The sequence below is a fragment of the Poecile atricapillus genome, chromosome 20, assembly GCF_030490865.1.
Source record: "Poecile atricapillus isolate bPoeAtr1 chromosome 20, bPoeAtr1.hap1, whole genome shotgun sequence".
NCBI lineage: Eukaryota > Metazoa > Chordata > Aves > Passeriformes > Paridae > Poecile > Poecile atricapillus.
This window is the reverse complement of record NC_081268.1, coordinates 9,913,033-9,931,207: the sequence shown is the minus strand read 5'-3', so window position 1 is coordinate 9,931,207 and position 18,175 is coordinate 9,913,033. Positions and strand designations below refer to the sequence as shown.

At 53.3% G+C, this 18,175-nt stretch overlaps 1 protein-coding gene across 1 annotated transcript; it reads left to right on the top strand.

Annotated features, from left to right (window-relative positions):
• The first annotated feature begins 1,281 nt into the window (after positions 1-1,281).
• Positions 1,282-17,245, top strand: TPRN (taperin). The gene is made up of 5 exons (XM_058853486.1): positions 1,282-2,465; positions 2,706-3,743; positions 14,841-15,021; positions 15,229-15,356; positions 16,135-17,245. The coding sequence occupies exons 1-5, from the start codon at positions 1,377-1,379 to the stop codon at positions 16,195-16,197; spliced, it is 2,499 nt and encodes an 832-aa protein (XP_058709469.1). The 5' UTR covers positions 1,282-1,376; the 3' UTR covers positions 16,198-17,245.
• Positions 17,246-18,175: the final 930 nt, after the last annotated feature.

Here is an 18,175-nt window from a genome sequence, read left to right as displayed (position 1 = left end):
GATAGAAGGCTCTCAAATCCTGACTGGCAGGGGAGGGGATGAATAATGGCTGGATTTATTGTTTTGTTCTAAAGACAGGCAGTGAAACTAGCAGATGTCAGGTTCAATGCCCACAAAGGGAGGCGTTTTCTTTGCGCCAGGTGCAGCAAAACTGTGTGGGATTCATTATTTCAGGATTTACGGGCTTTACACAGGCTCAAAAGCCAACCAGACAAGACCACGAAAGAGAAATCCATTGAGATCTCCGAGTACAAAGGCACATTGTTGGCCCTGGACGCGCCTGAGCCGTGAGTCACCAGAGGCGGGGAAATGTCTCTCCCCGCTTGCCCCGCTCTTTATCCTCAACCCCGGCACCCGCTGTGGCCCGGGCAGGGCTGGAGGGAGATGCTGCGTGATGGATCCGTGTTTGAGGGTCATGTGTGAGCCTCACATCACCCCGGAGTAATTTAAGGTGAAAGGCACGGAGCTGCCTCCTCCCCAGCAGCTCCGCGGGGCACCCAGCCCAGCTGGGCACAGCTTCGCCACTAAAAGCTGTTCCCAGTGGTGTCGTTTCCAGGTCTCGTTTGAAGAGGGTGCGAGCGCTCTGTTGTGGCTCGGGAGTGCAAAGGTAGGAGCCTTATCAGCAGGATACGGAGCTGCTCCCCGTAAACACACCTGTGCTTTCGGCAGCCACAGGCTGCGGCTCTGGGACCTCCCCGAGTCCTGCTCAAAGGTTATCTCATGTCACTCGTGTCCCCCGAGTCTCCCAGGCCAGGATTTGGGAGGTGTGGGAAGTGCGATGGTTTCCTGATCGCACACAATTCCCAAAGACACCTGCGGGCGGCTGATAACAGGCGCTGACTGAAAATAACACCGCGGCAGCGCTTTTGTGTCCAACAAGTGGCTGTCAATGAATCACCGAATCACTGAATTACAGAATAGCTGGGGTTGGAAGGGACCTCTGGAGATCGTCCAGTCCAGCCTCCTGCCAAGGCAGGGTCACCCGGAGCAGGTGACACAGGAACGCGGCCAGGTGGGTTTGGGATGCCTTCAGAGGGGGAGACTCCACGATCTCCCTGGGCAGCAGAGTTAAATGGGGAAAATGTTCTATTTCTGCCATGTGCCATGGAAAACGCCACTCGTATCCATCAGAGCTCTCTCTAAAACGCTCCTCTGAGGGTCCGGGTACCACAGACATTGCTCCAGAGTTCGGGGCTGGATCCCTGCTCCACCTGCGACGGTGACCGACATCCCCGAGAGGCGCTTTTCGATCCCGTCCTCGGCTGGCACCAGACGGACCAGCCCGACATGGGGGAATAGGCAAATACTGGGATTCTGTGTCGGTCAGCGTGGCTCGTGTCCCGTGCCGGGGGTCTCCTGTGTGTGAGGACAGGGCGATGCGGGCGGTGGGCTCTGTCACACCAGCTCACAGCACCGCGCCCGGGCCCGTTCCCGGAGGGCGGAGCGCTGGTCCCGGTGCGGCCCATGGGGGGCCGGCCGTGCCCGGCCCGGGGGCGGTGCCGCGGGGCCGCCCCGGCGCGGCGGGGCCCGGCCCGCAGAGCCCCAGCGCCGCCGCCATGAGCAGCGCGGAGCCGCCGCTCGGCGCCGGGCCGCGGGCAGCGCCCGCCTGGCAGCGGGAGATCCTGGAGCGCAAGCGGGCCAAGCTGGCCGGGGCGGGCGGCGAGCCCGAGCCCCCGGCCGGGGAGCGGCTGGTGGTGGCGGAGAGCCTGGGCCCGCTCCGGGAGAACCCCTTCATGCGGCTGGAGAGCGAGCGGCGCCGGCTGCGGCAGGGGCGGCCCGGGCCCGGCGGCGCGGCGCGGCCGCTGCAGCAGCTGCTGGAGCTGTACAGCGCCGTGCCCGGCATCCGCACCATCCGCGCCGACAACATCCTCATCATCGAGTCCCGCTCCGACCCCGCCGCTTGCTTCGCCGCGGGGGACGCTCCGCCCGCCCGCCGCCGGGACCCGGCCGGCACCGACCCGCTGCGGGAGCTGCTGGCCCGGCGCGGCGCCGCGCTCGCCGAGATCCGCGCCGAACAGGTCGTCATCTACGAGACGGCCGAGCCGCCGGAGCCGCCCGAGGCGGCCGAGCCGGGCACCGTCAGCCGCCTCCTGGAGAAGTTCGGGCAGCGGCCGCGGGGCCGCCGTCGCCGCGTTGGGGACGCGCTGACCGGGACCGGCGGGGCCGCGGCTCCGCCGCAGGTGGGACCGGGCGCTGCCCGGGCCGCGCCGCCCGCTCCGCCCGCGGGGCCCGGCTCCCCCCGCTCCCCCGCGCCCCTCCACAAGGGACCCGGCTTCCCCCGGGCTCCGGCGCCAAAGGCGGGACCGGCATCTCCGCCGGCGGTCCCGGCCACCCCTCCGCCGCTCCCGGCTCCCCCCCGGGCCGCCACCCCGCCCGCGGTGCCGGTGGCCCCCCAGCCCACGGTCCTGCAGCCGGCTCCCCCCCGGGCTGTCACCCCTCCGCCCACGGCACCCCCTCCCCGGGCTGTCACCCCCCAACCCACGGCACCCCCTCCCCGGGCTGTCACCCCCCAACCCACGGCACCCCCTCCCCGGGCTGTCACCCCCCAACCCACGGCACCCCCTCCCCGGGCTGTCACCCCCCAACCCACGGCACCCCCTCCCGGGGTTGTCACCCCCCAGCCCGCACCCCCTCCCGGGGTTGTCACCCCCCAGCCTGTGCCCCCCCAGCCCACCCCGGCTCCCCCCCGGGCTGCAGCTCCCCAGGCGGTGCCCCCGGCCCCCAAGGCTGCGGCCCCTCAGGCCAACTGCTTTCTCCACAAGATCAGCTCCAACTCCTTCACGGTCACTCCTCGGGGGCAGCCCCCCAGCACCCGCGTCCCCGAGCCCGGTGCTGTCCCCGCCGGCCGCCCCGCGACGCCCAAGGGGCCACCAGTGCCATCCACCAGCCCTTCCCATGCCAGAGCCAACGCCAGGAGGCCAAAGCCGGAGGAGGCCGAAGCGGCCGTGTCGCCCCTGCCCAGTGCCAGTCCGGCCCCCAGTGCCACTCGGCCGCTCTCCGCCTCAGCCCCGCGGGCCGGGGGCTCCTTCGAAATCCACCCGGCCCCCAAGCCCGACTTGGCGGCCATCCCAGCCCACGACCTGCAGGCACAGGCTCTGGCCAAGCTGCGCCTGAATTCGCGCAATTCCTTCGTCTTCGTGCCCCGCCGGGAGGGCAGCCCGGCTCAGCCCCAGATTGCCAGGCCAGGCCCAGCGCCCTCGGAGGAGAAGGCACCCCAGGAGCCTCCCAGGGCCTCCGCCCCGGAGCAGGAAGAGCCCATCACTTCCCCAGCGGCGCCTCTGGATCCCTTGGTACCTGTGACTTACATCGATGACATTGTGGAGCCGGACAGCGGGGAGCTTCTTCCCAGGGCTGGCCCAGCTGCCAGGACGGGGAGCTTGGCGAACCAGCCCGGAGGAGCTGGCCCTGACCTGGAGATGGAGATTTCCTCCGTGCCCCTCTACAGACCACACTCTGCCCCCCAGCAGAGGGGAGGCAGCACCTTCACTGTCGTGCCCAAAAGGAAACCCGTGGCCCCGGGGCTGCAGGCTCTCGCCGATGCCAGCGGAAGGCCACAGCGGGAGGAAGAGGAGGAGGAAGAGGACAGCAAAGGAAGAGGCAAAGCCGTGGAGAACGCTGATGGGCCCCAAGTGGGGATATCTCATAAAAAGCGCTACCCCACGGTGAACGAGATTGAAGTGATCGGGGGGTACCTGTCCCTGGAGAGGTCCTGCATGAGCAAGACGGGCTCGCGCCGCAAGAAGGTAACCGGGCTCCTCTGTGGAAGTGCTGGTTTGGGTTTGGCTTCTCAGGAGACACCGCTGGGAGCACGGGCAGAGTGTTTGCCCCAACCAGAGGCTGCCCTCAGAGCTGGCTGAAGCAGGGAGTAAAACAGACTCAGAAGTGAAGCCTTTGGGCAGGTGGAAAACAGGAGAGGGCAGGTGGAGCTCCACCACACTGATGCACAGGATATTTCAGAATGGCGAGGAAGGAACCAGGGAGTAATATTTCATAGTATCCAGTGTTAGGAGAGTTTGTAACTCTTTGCAAGCAGTGTCTTGTTTGCTTTTACTGTCTCCTGGAACTTTAAAGGGAGCCTGAGGACCACAGCTGGGAGACGGGACTTGGCATTAAATGGAATTTGCTCTCAGGGAGGGGGCACTGGGTGCTGTCCCACCAAGTGCTGAGGGTGGGATTTGCCCTGTGATAACTGCAGGGCCTCTCCCACCCCATCCCTTCTTGGAGATACGATAATGGAGAGTAAAGTATTTCAGGAATTTGGGAGCTCAGGGGGAGCTGCAGGGTTTGAGCAGCTGCGGGCTTGCCCTGTGTCTGAAGGGTTGGGTGTGTTGAGCTGCCCGTGGTCACTTGGGCAGCGTGGCTTTGGCATCTTCCCTGCATTAGTGATCTATTGATAGAGGCTCAGGAATTAGGTCTCGATTAGGCAGAAAGAGATCAGCAAAGACCTTAACTCCCCGTGATAGGATTATACCACCTGCTCGTTCTGAATGTGCAGCTACAGCTCTGAAGATCCAGGAGACGCTGCTTGCTCCAAATTCCTCTGGAGTGAGCGAATGCCAGATTTTCTCACGGCTTGGGGAGTAGTGTAGATCCTTGTGAGCCCTAAATTGAGAATTAATCTTTGTAGAGCTTGGTGAAATGCATCTGGACGTGATAAGGGGAGTGGGAGAGAGGTGCTGGGCTCTGGAAGCAGCACACTGAGGTAGCAAATCCTGACTCTTAGGCTGTGATGTGACGTTTTTCCATAGTGGGAACTGTTGTGGGACAATTCCGTTACCCAAATCCAAGTAGATAACTGAGGCACTGAATGCACACGGGTGCCTGAGGCACTGAGCATTATAATTTGAGGAAATCCTTTGAGCAGGATGCATCTCATTTGAAGGGAGGCAGGGAGTGCTGCTTCCCTGGCTTAACGCTGTCAAATTCCTCCCTAAGCACACGAAGCCTGTGGTAATTTGATGGTGACTAATGCAGGGAGCAGGTCTGGAGCACCTTGAGATCCAGAACAAGCAAATGAGCAGGAGTGTTGATTCTTGCTCAGTGCTCCTGAAGTTTTTCCTTGTTTTACTACAGGGAAATGCTTGGTGAGACTAGAGTTGTTCTGCTGCTTAAACACCTGCTGGCTTGCACTCCCTGCAGCTGTTTTGGCTCTGTTCAGGTTCGATTTGAGGTGTTAATTTGATTTATACCAAATCAGGTGTGTGGTATAAATGGTGAAAATATTAATACAGCATGTTACAGTTGTGAGTGCTCTTAGGATGGAGCAGAGGACACAGAGGGAATCTTGTGGATGGTTATATTTGGGTAAGCCCTACTTCTGACAGAGCTGAGGAGCTGATTTTTCTGAGTGGGGGATGCTGTTGGGGCACAAAGAACAAAGCCCCGAGTAAAACCAGTTAAATGGTGCAGAGTGGAAGGTGTCCTTAACAGTACCAAAATGAGGGAGGGAGATGAGCACAAGTCCAATGCAGTGATTGAATTGTTTTTTGGTTGGTCAAACCTACAGAAGTCGTGGCATGTCCAGCCTGAAACTTGCCAGGGGAAAGCTTTGAGCAATTGGCAGGTCAGTCCTCCTAAAGACAGGAGTTTGGGCTAGAGACCTCCAGAGGACCTTTCCCAGCCTAAAATATTGTGTGATACTGGTTAACTGCTGCTTTGTGTGTCACTGGTGGATTTGTGTGTGACATTGGGCAGGTCGTGGAGCTTCTCTGCCCCTGTTCTTTATCAGCTTAACAGCATTAACTGCCCTGCTGTGCAGCTGAGGTGCCAAATCCTGCAAGGTGCACACACAGCTGTTCCTTGGGAAATGTGTGTGGGGTCCTCCTGCAGGAGAACTTGTGTGTAAACATTTGGTTTCTGAGAGGAGAGAGATTAAAAGGCAAAAGAGAAACTGCCTGTTAATATTTGCAGAACTCAGGAAGATGAAACAAATAGGGGCCCTTTGAAAAATAAGCTGAAGGAAAGTAGTCAAGACTCAAGTTTCTGGGGGAAATGAAATGTGGTGTGGGAGGAACACCCATTTTTCTTTTAGTTCCCTTCCTGCTCAGCCAAGCACAGAGTATGACTTTGTAGCCAGGGTCTAGAAGATACTGATGGTGGACAAATGGAAAGATTTCTGTTTACTCTTGACCTAGAGGATGTTTGTGGCTTTTACTCTGGGTAATAAGGCTGAGTGTTGATGCCTGAAAAGGAAGGAGCTCGGATTAAGATGCATTCCTTGGTTTCTTCCCAAGAGATCACTCTGTGTCTCCAAGGCAACCAGCCAAAAACAAGAGTTCTGTTTTGTAGCTGTGTCGGGGTTTTCAGAAACTTGATTTTAGCCTGAATTGGGCAGAAGCAGCCAGTTCTTGTGATCTGGGAGTGGCAGTTCTTTGTTAAAACCAATCCCCTTTCTCTTTTGGGGTGTCAAAACCTGATGCTGGTTTTACTGAGCAGCTTCCTCTGTCTTCTGGGGTGAACAAACCCTTCCTGTGCCAAGCATCTTCCTTTCCAAATCTTGCCTTTAAAAGGTCTTTAATTATGCTCCATACTCGAGAAAGTAGTGTTTAGTGAAACTTCAAGAACTTGGAAAAATTTAACCATTTGCTGGTGCCCAGCAGGAATCTGGGAGATAAAGAGCAGGTCAGCAGAGTCTGGAAATGCTGTGGATCAATGAGTGTCTGTGCAGTCAGGGGTGATCATTTATTGGAAGGAGGGTGTCAGCCCTGCCAGCTGGACCCCACTGTTCTCTGAGATGCAGATGGTGTTTTTCTTCAAATGTAGAAATTCAGCCTCCCTTTTCCATGCTCTGCACAGAGGGAGCTCCAGCCCCTGCTCCTGGCTGCTGACAGTGCCTGTGGGACTTGTGACTTGGCTGTGGCCTCAGGGATGCTGCTGCCTCAAGGTCTTTCAGGATAAACAGCTTTATTGCTCCTTCCAGACCTTCAGATATGTGAAGCAGCTGTTACTTTGGGGGTTGGAGCTGGAGCATGGTGAGGGAGAGAGAGGAAGATGATGTTTTGGAAATAAATAAATCTGTTCCCAGCTCTGCTGTGGGGGGACAGGGGCTGTGAAGATCAGTGTGGGGCTGGGTGTGATGGGACACATCAGCCTCTGCGAGTGGAGGGCAGAGCCCCAGCCCTGCTCACCCTGGGGGCTGGATGAGCTGGAGCTCCTGTGCTCAGGAGGGGTTCAGGTGCCCTCCAGGGCTGTTCATCTGCTCTGGGGCTGTTCTGGGACCTCTCCAGGCAGTGCCAGCAGCAGTTCAGATAAAGCAGTGTGGGTGGGACTCAGTCTGAGCAGTGTTTGCAGCTCCGAAGGGATGTGCCAGGAGCTGCTGGGCAGCTGCTGGAGGAGCTGGCTGGGCTCTCAGAGAGGACAGGATACATGTGCAGGGGTGGAAGGAGACCTACTGACCTTTATTCTAAACTGGGAGTGGGGCAGAGGATGCAGCACACTGTTGGTGACCTCTGCTCAGGGCTCTTCTTTGTACTCTGTTATTGCAGAGAAGTAAAGGCATTTCAGCAGCACCAGGAGGAAGGGAAGGCTTTGCTGCAGGATGTGGATCTTTGGAATCACAGAGGATAAAATCTTGCTCATCTGAGCAGACAAGAGGCAGTGGTGGTTTGGTTACCTGCCAGAATAACGTCTAATAAAGTTGTCAGCGAGATAGAAATCTGGGTTTCTGCAGAACATGTGTGTTGGAGTGAGAGCTGGGGAAGGACAGAGCACTGCAGAGCCAGCCAGGCTCCCCATGAGCTGTGACTGCTTCAGGCTGTCCTCTCCTTGGAGGCTGGACTCTGCCCTGACCCTGCTCCTGCAGTGCATCCCGAGGGTTTTCCTCTCCAGCACCTCCTGGAGATCCTGCAGGGAAGGTGAACAAATTCTGGCCAGGCCACCCAAAGCCCTGCTCATAACAGGACCTGAGAGCCAGCAGACATCGGGGTGTTGATGGGTTTAATGTTTTTGTTTGTCACAGCTGGCAGTTTGCCATGTGCTGGCAGGAGAGTCACTGGTGTGAGCAGGGATTACGGGAACAAGGCTGGTGGCATCCAAACTGTTGGAGCCTGCAGCTAAATTATCTTCAGAGATCTTCAGCTGAACTTCAAAAAATTCCACCTCACACAAACTTCAGCATATGGTCCATATCCTAATCTTTTGAGCTGCGTAATGCCTGAATGTGGCTTCCAAATTCCCGCTTAAAAGTCTGTTAAACATAAAATTATTTTAAATACCCCTCAGTTCTGATCATGGGCAGCAGCTTTGTTGGTTGAACCTGCTCAACTTCTTGCTCTGTAATTTTCCATCTGTTCAGTTCTGCTGGAGATGGTCTCCTGTGAGAACCAGGTGTAGGCTTGGGATGTTGGCAGGGATCAACATTTCCAGCTGTTGCCCAGACCTGTTTGGAGCAAGTCTGCACGGTGTGGAGTCTAAATACTGGTGGCTGCCTGAAGTTTTTTTATGCTGGTTGTTTTTTTGCTATAACACAAGTAAATTAACCATAACACAAGTAAATTAACCATAACACAAGTAAACTAATCTGGTGGTAGAAGAAGAAACCTCTCTTCAAAAATCCCTTTGATTTATGTCATCTCTGTGTTTTGGAGGGGTCAGAGATTTGTATTCTTTAGCTCTTGGAGAACTGCGTGTTCCTGTTCTATTTTCTGTCTCTGGCTGTGCTCTGCTGGGGCAGATTCATCTGCCACCTTTAAGGAGGGGCCATGGCAGTATCTGACATGGATGTATTGCATTTTTAGGAGATGAGGTCAGCAGAGATAAGTCATGCTCAGGAAATAAGTGTCTTGGATGATGAAGTGTGGTCCCTCCCCTGCAGAGATGATCTCCATGAGCTGTCAGATGGCAGCAAGCTCTTTCACCCAGACAGGGCCGTTTTCCTGCCCTTTGCTAATTCCACTGATTTTTATTTTTTTTCCCTGTGATGATGGCTGAAGACTGGAAATCAGAATTTGCTGCAGTTACAGCTTTCAAACCACTTCACAAATTACCCCCGAGGCTGTGGTGGGGCAGTGGGTGGTTTTTTGTTTCCCCTCTGCATGCCAGCACCTTGAAGTGCTGAGACTTTGTTGTATGAAGCCCTGGCAGAGCAGATGAGTCAGATTTATCTCATCTCTGTAGTGGGAAACTTTCTGTGACTGAGGCTCTGCATGGCCTCACCACTCCCATGCTTTTCATTCTGCAGTGACAGTCTGAGCTGGTCCCAAATTTCCCCGGTTCTCTTGCCCCCATGTCCTGCCTGCTGCTGTCAGCATTGCAGGGAATGGGACAGAAGGGCTAAAATAGAAACTCTTACGCAAATTAAAGCAGAGCCTGGCTTTGAAGCTGGTTAGGACGTGCCCAGGGCTCAGCCTGCCCCAGAGCTCCAGAGGAGATTGGAAGTACTTTGTGCTCTGAACTCTAATCATGAGGATTACAGTTAACGTTTTCTTAATCAGTTTCCCTAATCTGTGGACCAGATTGGAGATGATTTATAATTTCCCTCCAGCTCAAGGATTCAGATTGTTTTGAGTTTGGGTTTTCCTTCCCACTCTGGTTTTTCCAGTATGTGGTCATGGTGTTCTGAGAAGAGCAGAGGAGGACACTGGGGTGGCTGGGGCAGGATTCCTGCTGGTCTGTGTTATGTGTGGGGAACAGCAGGGAAAATGAAAATATTTAGTTTCTGGATGCAGTGGCAGTAAAGGAAATCTGGGTAAGAGCTGCTGCAGCAGCATCTCCTTCACCTCAGGGGTTGTGCTCACCCCCCTCCCAAGTGAAACCTGAATTTAAAACCTATTTATAACCCAAACTTCCAGTGGCTGTGGTCTGTGGGGCTGGGAGGATATCCCTGTTTGCCAGTTTGTGTAGGAAGAGTCACATGAAGTGTCTGTATCACACAGAGCCACTTCACAAACATCCTGGGAAAATCTGGGCCGGAGGAATTCCGTGCTGATGTTTTCCGAGAAGTGCCCTTCGGATGATCTTGGGAACTTGGCAGGATGGAGCTGCTGCTTTGTGGGCATTGCAAGATTGTAGGAAATATCTCAGACAAAACACTTGTGTGTGTAGGGAAATTGTGTCGCTTGCAGGCCGTGGAAATGCAGCTCTGAGCCCTGAGGCTCCTGGTGAAGCTGCTGCACTTGCTTCTCATCAAAGAAGTTCCTTTTGCATGTTAAAAGAGAGGGAAAAAGGGCAAGAGAGACATGAACTCTTGTGCAGGTGATACTGTTCACATCATGGGAGCCTTTTGGTCCTGAATGAACTCCTTGACAGGGTGGGAACTAATTCTGCTCCCAGCCTCTCTCTGTTCCCATGGAATGATGCTCCATGGGTCCCATTCCAGCACCAAACTTGGGTATTTTTGTGAGCTGCTCTGGGCTGTCTGGCTTGCACAGAAATGTTTGTGGATGGCAGCTCCCAGCAGTGCATCTTGTTGTAGCTACAAAAGGGCTGCCTGTGAAATCCTCTGCTCTTGGGGAGCTCTGTGTGATTTTTTTGAGGACACCAAGTCTTGACACTAATTGTACCTTGCTTGTCCTGCTCCCTTTGTGTATTCAGATGAGATTTGTTTTGTGCTAGTAGGGAGATTTGTCTGGTTCTTAGGGGCCAAATAAGTAATTTTTGAATTGCTTGTTAAGCTGTGGAAGGCTCTGGCTCTTCTTCCTGCAGATGTGAGGAGGAATAAAGGGCTCCCAGGGTGAATGGCTGCTCTGTGCTCTGGCACACTGGGGCTCCAGCTGTGCTTGTGTGGGCACTGGAATCTCCTCTTGTCCAGCACAGTGAAGAGTTAACCCAGCCACCTGCCCCACATGCTCTTGGGGCTGTCCCTACCCTGTCACTTCTCATCAGGAATTTGAAACTTGCCAGTGTCTTGCACAAGGAGTTTAATATTTCGAATCTCCATGCATTGCTCCTATCTGCCATGTGCTTCAGCATATTGATTACACAGAGCTGGCTTTGTGGGTTGCCTTGTAAATGGAGACTTTCCTGTTTTGCCTTGTGGCTTGGGAGCTGGGATGTGATCCTGGAGGAAATGTCTCCTTTGCCAGCCACTCTGGGCTTCCCCCATGTGCTCCTGCTGTAAATCTTTAGTGCTCTTAACTCAGTAACTCACTGAGGTGCAGTTAATGGCTGAGCAAAAGTCAGTGTTAGTCTAAGGAAACACTTCTTGGAAAAGCGTGATCAAGTGATTCTGTGGTGTCACAGCCAGCTCTTCTTTTTGTACAGAATAGTACATTTCTGAATCTGCAGTTTTCTGGGAATACTTAGAATGTTTCAGCCACAGCAGTACAGGGTTAATCCGATATAGGAACCAAGCCTCAAGTCCCCTCTGTTCCTAGGGATTCTTGTCAGGGAAAAACCCTTTATTTCTGTGTCAAGGAAAGGCTTTAGAGGCACAAAAGCTCCTTATCTGCTGAATGATAGCAAATGCCTTGGAGATGTGCTGGTGCTTCTGCAGTCCCCAGGGTACTGTTCCAGGCTGCCCACATAGTTTGTGTCTGGAGTTATTCAACAATTTGGGCTGACACATGACTGTGTTTTCAGGACAAGCACAGACACATAGACAAGCTCATTGCTAACTCCAAAAAAATGGTTCATTTCCCCAAAAATCCTTTATCTGAAAGTTTCTTTTCATGGGAGCTGTCTAGATCATTGACTGCAGGCTGCTGTGAAAAAACTGAAGGTCTCTGAAGAGGTTTGGAATTTATGAAGTGCTTTTCTGTCTCCTTTTACTAAATCTGCTGCTCTGTGGGACTGGTCAGATGGGAAGAGTAGGGTAAACCCTTTGGGGATCTCTGTCCACCATAAAAACCTCTGCTCCTACCCCATTTCCAGTCTCACAAGCAGTTATTTGTCTGTGCAGAGACCTTCCCTGTCACTCCCTGGCAGCTGGGAGGTTGCTCTGTGTTAGAACCTGACAGCCTGACACAAGGTTGACTTCCCTTTTCTAAATGAGATCTGCATGACTACTCAGATTTACGCTTTGTTGGGCAATGTTTGCCCTGGCTTCTCTTTCCTGGATATTCTATTACTCATTACTGTTCAAATCCCAGCAAATAAATAAATGATTTTTGCTATGGCAACAAGAACTTATTGGTTGAACAGCACAATATTTCCTGAAAAGCCTGCTTTACTTTTTCCAGTGTGTCTGATTGCTGGGCAGAGTATTTATATGTATATTTATATATATTTTTATATATATATGTATATATGAGTTTGGGTTGGACCCTGGGTTTCTGACACAGCTGTGGGTGAAGCCTCCAGCTGAGCAAGGAGTGACAAATCCCTGCAAACATCCACAGCTGAAGGGTGCAAAATTCTTCCTTGCCACAGCTGGCAGCTGCTGCTGGGGCAGAGACAGTGCTGAGACAGGATGAGCAGAGGCCTCTGGCTGGGCTCCAGCAAGCTGGGCTCTGCTGGGACACGCTTGTCTTCTAAAGAAACGTCCCCTGTTGCCTTTTGTGTTCCCATAAAAGTCTCTGTGGTCTGGCAAAGCGCTGCTGGCTGTGCAAACCTGTTGTCTGTGCCATGACTGGGCTCTTGGTTTTCCTTTTTAGCTGGTTCCTGGGACTGAAGCTGCCTGTTCCTTGCACACAGCGCTCAGTTGTGCTCTGTAGCCACTCAGAGCATTTCTCTGCTCCCTGTGTCCCCTGGTTTTGCCTGAATGCTTCGCCCTCCCTGTTCTGTTGGGTCAAGCAGAGCTGCTTTGTGCTTCCCTGAATCCCTCTGGTGCTTAGAGAGGGGAGCCCAGGTGCTGCCACAGCAGGTTTTGGGCTTTGGGGCTCTCTCCCCATGGGCAGGGCTGACTGAATGCCCCAGGGCCCATCCTGTGCCAGTGCCTGGTGTTTGCTCTGCCTGGGTGTGCCCAGGGGATCAGGGAGCAGCCCTGGGGCTCTGCCTGCTGCAGGCTCTGGGAGCAGGGCTGGGATCTGCCCTAGGACAGATCCCTGTGGTGTGGGGGAACTGGTGCCACGGTGCCCCTGTGCCACACACCTGCCTGGGTGAGCCTTGCAGGTGATCTTGGCCCCGCTGTGCCCCTGTGCCAGGGCCTGAGTGCTCTGTGTGAAGGGCTCCAGCATTGCTTGAGTTGTCTCTGGAGAGTGGGAGCTGTTGAGTTTGGGGCTGTTGTTGTCTCTGGTCTCTCTGTGGGATGTTGGTGTCTCCAGACTCTTTCTGCTCTGTTCTGCCCTGTGGTTTTGCTCCCTGCTGAGGCTGTTTTCTCCTCCAGCACTGCATGCACCTTTGGTCCAATCTGTACTCAAAAGTAATTTTCTTAGAGATTTCCTCCAGATAGCAGAAACCCAGGAGCGTTTAGTTCCATCTCCCAAGCTTAAATTCTAAACCCCAAGGCATATCTCTCCTGTCTGCTTTGTTTTCCATGTTCAGCCAAGTACTTCTTGCCCTTCAGTGCCACTGGCAGCGCTGGTCAGTGGCCTGTGCGCAGTTCCTGGTCTGGCAGCGTGGCTCATCCCCACAGGACAGTCACCACATTGTGAGCACTGACAGCCTGGCTCGGATCAGGGAACATCTAGGTCAGCAGCAGGGATGGGAAATTCAGGGAGCAGCAACTGGGATGCTCTTAGCTTCAGGACCATTTAATTCCAACCCCTTTTCTCTGAAATAGAATCTCTCTTCTCCTCGTGTGTCATTTGGGGAGGCTCAGAGCGGCTCTGGCTGGGGCAGGGAATGGGGAAAGGCAGCTGGTTCCCTCCATCCTCCTCCTCCTGGGAGCAGCCTGTGTCCAAGGGCCATCCTGCCCTGGGGCAGAGTGGCACAGAGCTCCAGCTGTGGGTTTGCAGTGAGGAGGAGCTGCAGCTGCTCCCTCTGTTGCCCAGATTTGACCTGAACTGTCCTTGTGCTTTGCTGAAAAGCAGCGGTGAAATTCTCCCTGTCTGCTCTGATCCCCCCAGGGCTCCTGGGCATGGGCAGCACAGGTTGTGACCTGCTGGCAGCTCTGGCCCTTGGGGACATCCAGATGTGACTTTGGGAGCCCCTAGCAGTGTCACTCCAGTGCTCCAGCTGCTGCTGTGACAGGGAATGGGTGCCCCTGGGCACGGTGGTGCCTGAGGGCTGCTTGGGGCCACTTCCCAGCCTCTGGGGATTTTCTGTATGACAGAAATATGGGATAAATGCCCCTGGCCAGTCATTACACAGCATCTGGACCATCAGGCTCCTGTCCACAAGCTGCCACGTCCTTTCCATTCTGTTCATAACCCTATTAGCTGAATTTTAATTGTATTTAGAAGTAAAGGGATCACAACACCCTTTTAGACAGCTGCTCCTGAACCTTGATCTGTGTTGGCTAAATACTTCCCTGCTTTTGGCATGAACTTACTCCTGGCAAGCTTATCCTCCTTGTTTGTCTGATGTGTGCTGGCATCAGCAGTTCTCTGCTCCTTGGTGGTTATTTTCTGGAGTACTTACAAAGAGCTGTTGTGCTTTTTCTCCACCTTCACTTTTGCTGGTGTGAAGTTTTTGCCAGTGAATCTCCTCTGCACCTGTTGAGGTGACCTGTAACCAGATCCCTGGAGCACAGCGGTAGATAATGATTAGGACAGGCAGGGCTGCAGGGGAACAAACCCTTCCCTCAGCTTTTCTTCTCAGCTTGGACAAGCACATCTGGAGCTACTTCCACCATGGGTGTCACAGGGAGGAGAGAGCCAGGCAGTCCCTGTTTCCAGCAGAAATGCCTTGATTCATTCCTGGTTCATTTCAGCAGCATTCTAATGATGATTACAGTCCTACAGCCAATCCCAAATATTCTTCCTCAGTTATTCACAGGTGATGAACTTCTCTTAGTGCAAGGATTGCTGTTGACTCTATTTTTAGTTGAGTCTCCCTGATAATTCTCCTTTGCTCTTGCCCAGATGAAGATCTCTTTCAACGAGACGAGTTTGCAGACGATGTTTGAGTACCCCTCAGAGAGCTCCCTGGCAGAAGAGGATGAGGAAGAGGAAGGACACGCTTCTGAAACAGAGGAGGAAAAATCTCGTACCTTTTATGTTCCACGCCCAAACAGCACTTTGCATCCCAGTACACCTAACTCAGGTGAGTGAGGCACTGTATTGGCACCGTGGGGTTTCTGGTGGTGTCTGACACTGCTCACGTTTCCCATGAACTCTTAAGGGGCTCCACATGGGTGGGAATGCTAGTGGAGATCAATAGGGAGCTGCAGATGGGCTGGCCCTGTTGGGATCCTGCTCCCACTTCTCTTTGGGGTGGTGAAAAATATTTACCTCATCTTTCTCCTTCCAGCAGATTTATCCAGCTACACCCCAAAGCACTCTGTGAAGTTCAGTGAGTGGCAGGAGCAGAAGTATGAGGGTCCTGCTGCAGAGGGACCCCTCCCAAAGGAAGCTGATGCCCATGGGAACCAAGTCATGGTGAGGCTATAAATAATCAACTCTTGTGCTCTTTTGTGGTGTGGGAGTTGTTCCAGGCAGTGGATGGGACAGGATGTGCCTTTCCCTGCACACCTGTGTTTGTGTTCCTGCCCAGGGAGCTGTGTCACTGCTCCCAAGGGACCAAAACACTGTCCCACTGCCACTACCATAGCTGGCTCTGCGAAGGAGACTCAAGGCAGCTGGCACACTCTGTGCTCAGCACAGGAAAGACATGGATCTGTTGGAACAAATCCAGAGGAGGCCATGGAGATGTCCCTCTGCTCTGGAGCCAGGCTGGGAGAACTGGGGGCCTTCACCTGGAGAAGGGAAGGCTCCAGTGAGACCTCAGAGCCCCTTCCAGGACCTAAAGCTCATAAAAAACAGGGAGATTGATTTTTAAATTTTTCTTTTAAAGTGATAGGACAAGGGGGAACAGTTTTAAACTAAAAGAGATTTAGATTAGATATTGGGAAGAAATTGCTCCCTGTGAAGCTTCGGAAGTGTCCAAGGCCAGGTTGGATGGGGCTTGCAGCCACCTGGGATAGTGGAGTGTGTCCCTCCCTGCTCCTGGCATGAGGCTGAAACCAGGTGAGTTTTAAAATCCCTTCCAACCCAAACCATTGCAGGGCTTTGACACTCCAGGGCACGTTTGGGGAGGGGGGCACTACCTAAACACATCCAGCTAAGCCAGGCTGGGAGCCAAGGCACCATCCAAGGGTGAGGGGCTCCTGTGGCTCAGCTCTGACAGCACCGTGGTCTCCCTGTGCTCTGCCCACAGCTCACCCCGGCGGAGAAGGGCGGTCTCTCGGATTTCAGCAGCGAGCCCGCGCTCTATTTCTGAGGCTGCTCCGCGGTGCCTGCTCAGCTGGGCAGGACAGGAACCGCCACCCAAACCGCCCCCAAACCGCGGCTTTCCCCGGATCCTGCTGCCAAGGCTGCAACACCTGCTCTCGGGCATCTTCAGAGAATATTTGCACTGGATTTTGGGACCCAATTACTGCTTTCAAGGCGTATGATTTATTCTGCCTGTGGCCTTGCATATTCCTTGTTCAAGATCAGCTGCCGGTTAGGCAAGTGTGGGAAGGACATCTGTAATCCTGGGGTGGATGTTGATTTTTCTTAGTGCTAATCTGAGTCCAGGCACTGTGCAGGGTCTGGACAGCTTTTGTAACCCTTCTCCCCAGTGGAGGATGGCTCTGGAGTTGGAGCTCTGGGCAGCAAGGCAGGTTCACAGCGTGGCTGTGATTTGACACACTGGGTGTCATTGAAGCTTCAGGGTTTGTCCTTTGCATGTTTCTGGCTCTGGTTTCACTGAAACATCATGGAATTCATGTGCCATGAGTTATGCCATGAAAAAAGCCAGTTACATGCTTATGGAGTTCACTGAGAACACCCTGAGGGAGGGATGGGAAGAGCAATGAATGCTTTTAGCTTTAGGTGTTATTTTTGCACCAATGAGTAGGAAAATGTCCAGATTGTTTTGAGCCTCTTGAAGACTTCCAAACATTGGCCATAGCTTTGGTCTGTTCTTCCCAACTCTGGCATCCAGTCTCTGGGAATTGCTGGTTGTGCTCCAGTTTGCCAGCTCCTCTTGTTGCTTTGTCCCAGATGTGATTGATCTCTCTTGGTTGCTTCCTTCAAGCCACACTTGCTCTGCTCCTCTAATCAAAGCACAGGAGGGCAGTTTCACTCCTTTCTTCTGCAGAACTTGAACAAGGAATGTGGGTTATTTTTGTTTTTTCTAGGATTTTTATAGTTCTATTGTAATTGTTTAATGCAGCCAATATGCAAAGGACTCTGCTAGAATCTTCCATTCAAGTTTTCTACTACTGTAAACTCAGGGTCAAAATTGCACTCTGGAACAGATGGAGCAGTGCTGCTAATGAGATTTATACTTTGGGATTAAAAGAGATGTGGTGAGAACAGATCTGGCCTCTTTGGGCTTTATGGAATGAGTGGTACCCCCATGTGGGGTGTGATCCAAAGGAACAGGCTGGTATCTTTGATTAAATTTGATGGTTACTGGTTTGTCTCTTATAGATGGCATCTGCTCAAGTGACACTGGTCTGTGAACTGAAAATGCTTTGCATACCTTGCACTTGGTTTGGTGTCTGTTGTAGCAGCAAGGGAAGGTTGTTCTGCTAAAAAAACCACAGGATTAAATGTTAGGACAGACCTACTTGTAGCTGTTCCCTTCTGCCCTGGGTGCCTAAATACTTTTGGAAAGATAATGCAAAAAAAAAGAAAAAGAAAAAAAAAAGAGCTACTCAGTAGTTTGTTAGATGTTGGTTTGGGGGCCACAAAGAAACAATTTGCACCTCCTTGTCCATTCCAAGCTGATTCAGATCTGCTGCCTGTGTGACTTTGCCAGAAGCAGGATGTGTCTGCAGTGCATCTGCCTGGGACATGACACAAGGACCATGGAGTTCCAGGTGTTGAGGCTTCTCCCATTAATGAAATACTTCAGGATAAAGTGCTGAGACTGGGGTGGAATCAGGGAAAATGGGAGACTGCTGCTGACTGCTAGATTTAAAGGATGAGTTTTCAGCAGAGCTTTTCTAGCAAAAAAGGTCCCAGTGAACATCTTTCCCTGTGGAAAAGCCCAGGTCAGTTTAAGGCAGCTCTGTTTCTAGCACAACTGCAGGTGGTAATGCAAAGCTGCTTTCAACTCAAGTTAAGGACAAGGGGTCTGAACTAGCCCTGGCTTAGTTCTGCTATAGATCCATGAGGAATGCTAAAGCCAACACTGTCCTGCAGCTCAAACACTGCTCTGGTTCTCATGGGAGCTAATTCTGTGCCTGCAGCCCTGTGGGCAGGAC